General features: G+C 43.0%; 1 protein-coding gene across 19 annotated transcripts in view; it reads left to right on the top strand.

Annotated features, from left to right (window-relative positions):
* ZBTB20 (zinc finger and BTB domain containing 20) overlaps positions 1 to 2,601 on the top strand; it is a 777,433-nt gene extending 774,832 nt beyond the window's left edge. For all 19 annotated transcript variants that reach the window (XM_023517824.1, XM_023517838.1, XM_023517826.1 and 16 more), the window contains one exon: positions 1,865 to 2,601. In XM_023517824.1, coding sequence (XP_023373592.1) covers positions 1,865 to 2,286 — 422 coding nt within the window. In that variant the 3' untranslated portion in view covers positions 2,287 to 2,601. The remainder of the gene's footprint in view (positions 1 to 1,864) is intronic.

Genomic DNA, 2,601 nt, shown 5'->3' with positions numbered 1-2,601 from the left:
AAAAAAAAAAAAAGAAAGAAAGAAATTTACCAAGGTGAACCATATGCACAGACGGAACTCTTCAGCAAGTTGAGATTGTTACCAATGAGACTTCCTAACTCTTCCCATTTCAGTCTAAAAGTAAAATTATTCTCTTCTAACCCTGTGATCCCATGCATCATACTGTCCCATCAGTGTGCTTCCAAACATATCCTTTTCTGTTTGAAAACACAACCAAAAAAAAAAAAACTTTCTGAGAAAGAAAGTTTTATAAAATGGATCATGACCATAAGGCACTTATCCCAGAACCTGGCACACCCAGTAAGCACTCAGTACATGGAGATGTTTTCATTGCTGTTATACTATGATGCATCAAACCGTTCCCCTTTCATCATGGAAGAAATAGAAATAGTTGAGCCACCTATTTTAAATGGAAGTTAATTCAAATGTATAGATGTCCTACCTGGATGCATAGTTCAAATGTTGAAATATTTCCCTAGGAAGAATCAGGGGCTTAGGGTTTTAGGCCAGGTTGTAGAAGCATCCACAGAAGGACTTTCTTCTCTGAGGTGGATTCCTCAGTAATGAGGTAGTAGAACTGGACCAGACACCTCAATGTAGTAGTTCACCTCACCTGTCAAGAACAGTGCTGAAGAGGAACAGTACAAAGAGAAATCTTTAAATGGTTATCCACAGGGGATATCATAGGCCCATGGCCTGACTGACAGAGGAGTATCTCCTGGAGTCATTCAGTGACTGAGTATTCTTTCTTAAGCTTCATCATTTGGTTTCAAAGCCAACAACAAAACAAAGTAGTAAAATGAAGAGGAAAAAAAGGGTTTTCGCCAACAGGCTGAGAGCAGAGAAACAGAAAAACATTTTTAAATTGACCAAAAAGTTCAAAAAGCATATGGAACCATTTAATGGGGGGCAAGAGGTGGAGGTATAACCTTATAATAAAAATACCATTCAAGTATTCCCACTCCAGCCTTGGTGGTCCACAAAGTGATTTCATATGTATTATATGTCAACACCAGCGCAGTGAGGTAAGTCGACTGGATACCTCTGAGGTGATTTGTCAGAGTGGCATGTGGTGTGCTGGTGCCAAGATTTGAACAGGATCACTTGGCCCTGAGATCCCCATGTTGCCACCACCTGCTCAGCATCCAGACCCACTGGGGTGGGTCTGCAGCTCAGTGCAGTCAGTACAGAATAGCCAATTGACTTCTAAGGTACATTTCAGGAAAATTTCTGTCTAAAATAGACAAAATGGAAAGTGTAGCTCTTCCAAACAACTTATTCCTATATTGGCCAATATTTTTCAGACTTATAATCAACATACAGGTAAACTGAGTAGAGAGAATACTGGAAGTGGGGATGTTCCCAAAGAGCCAAGCTGTATGACCAATATTCTTCGAGCTCAAGAGATTTTGGAGAACTCCATGTCTCCAACGATCTTTCTTCTCTCTTCTTTCTTATGTTACATTAATGGGAAACACTAAATTCCCCGAGTTATATCCCCTGGTGATGACACTGAGAATGATCCCCTTAGAAAGGAGCCCTCCCTTTTCTCCACAGAATGATCTTTGAAGACTTTTAGTTGGAGACTATCTGGTAGTTTTCCAAGAGAGCCATTTTCTGGCATGGGGAAGTGGAAAACCAAAAACTGTCCTAGCATCACCATAAAGCAAGGTTCCTCTGAACAGGAGAGGCCAGGAAGTCCTGAACTTTTCCAACCAAGGATGATCCATTAAGCAATCCAATTTTATTTTTTTTAATTTTTTTTTTGTTTTTCTTTTTTGTTGTCTTGTTTCTCTGTCTCTCATTCTCCCTCCCTTGCTATGTCCCGCTCTGTCCTGCCTGCTGTCTCTCCCCGTATCAATAGGCGAGAAGCCCCACCAATGCAGCATCTGCTGGCGCTCCTTCTCCTTAAAGGATTACCTAATCAAGCACATGGTGACACACACAGGAGTGAGGGCGTACCAGTGTAGTATCTGCAACAAGCGCTTCACCCAGAAGAGCTCCCTCAACGTGCACATGCGCCTCCACCGCGGGGAGAAGTCCTACGAGTGCTACATCTGCAAAAAGAAGTTCTCTCACAAGACCCTCCTGGAGCGACACGTGGCCCTGCACAGTGCCAGCAACGGGACCCCTCCTGCGGGCACACCGCCAGGTGCCCGCGCTGGCCCCCAAGGCGTGGTGGCCTGCACGGAGGGGACCACTTACGTCTGCTCCGTCTGTCCAGCAAAGTTTGACCAAATCGAGCAGTTCAACGACCACATGAGGATGCACGTGTCTGACGGATAAGTAGTACCTTTCTCTCTTTCTTACGAACAAAACAACAAAAAAAGAAACAAACAAAAAAAAGCTATGGCACTAGAATTTAAGAAATGTTTTGGTTTCGTTTTTACTTTCTGTTTTTGTTTTGTTTCATTTCATTTTGTACTACATGAAGAACTGTTTTTTGCCTGCTGGTACATTACATTTCCGGAGGCTCGGGTGAATAATAGTTTTCCCAGCCTCCCTCGGATGGTGGCCTTAAGGCCTGGTAGTGCTTCAAGAGGTCCACTGGTTGGATCTCTAGCTACTGGCCTCTAAATACAACCCTTCTTTACAAAAAAA

Source organism: Otolemur garnettii, unplaced genomic scaffold (genome assembly GCF_000181295.1).
Source record: "Otolemur garnettii isolate 467f Iridium unplaced genomic scaffold, OtoGar3 scaffold00122, whole genome shotgun sequence".
NCBI classification, from domain to species: domain Eukaryota; kingdom Metazoa; phylum Chordata; class Mammalia; order Primates; family Galagidae; genus Otolemur; species Otolemur garnettii.
Note: the sequence above shows the minus strand (reverse complement) of the source record. Positions and strands in the feature narration are given on the sequence as shown.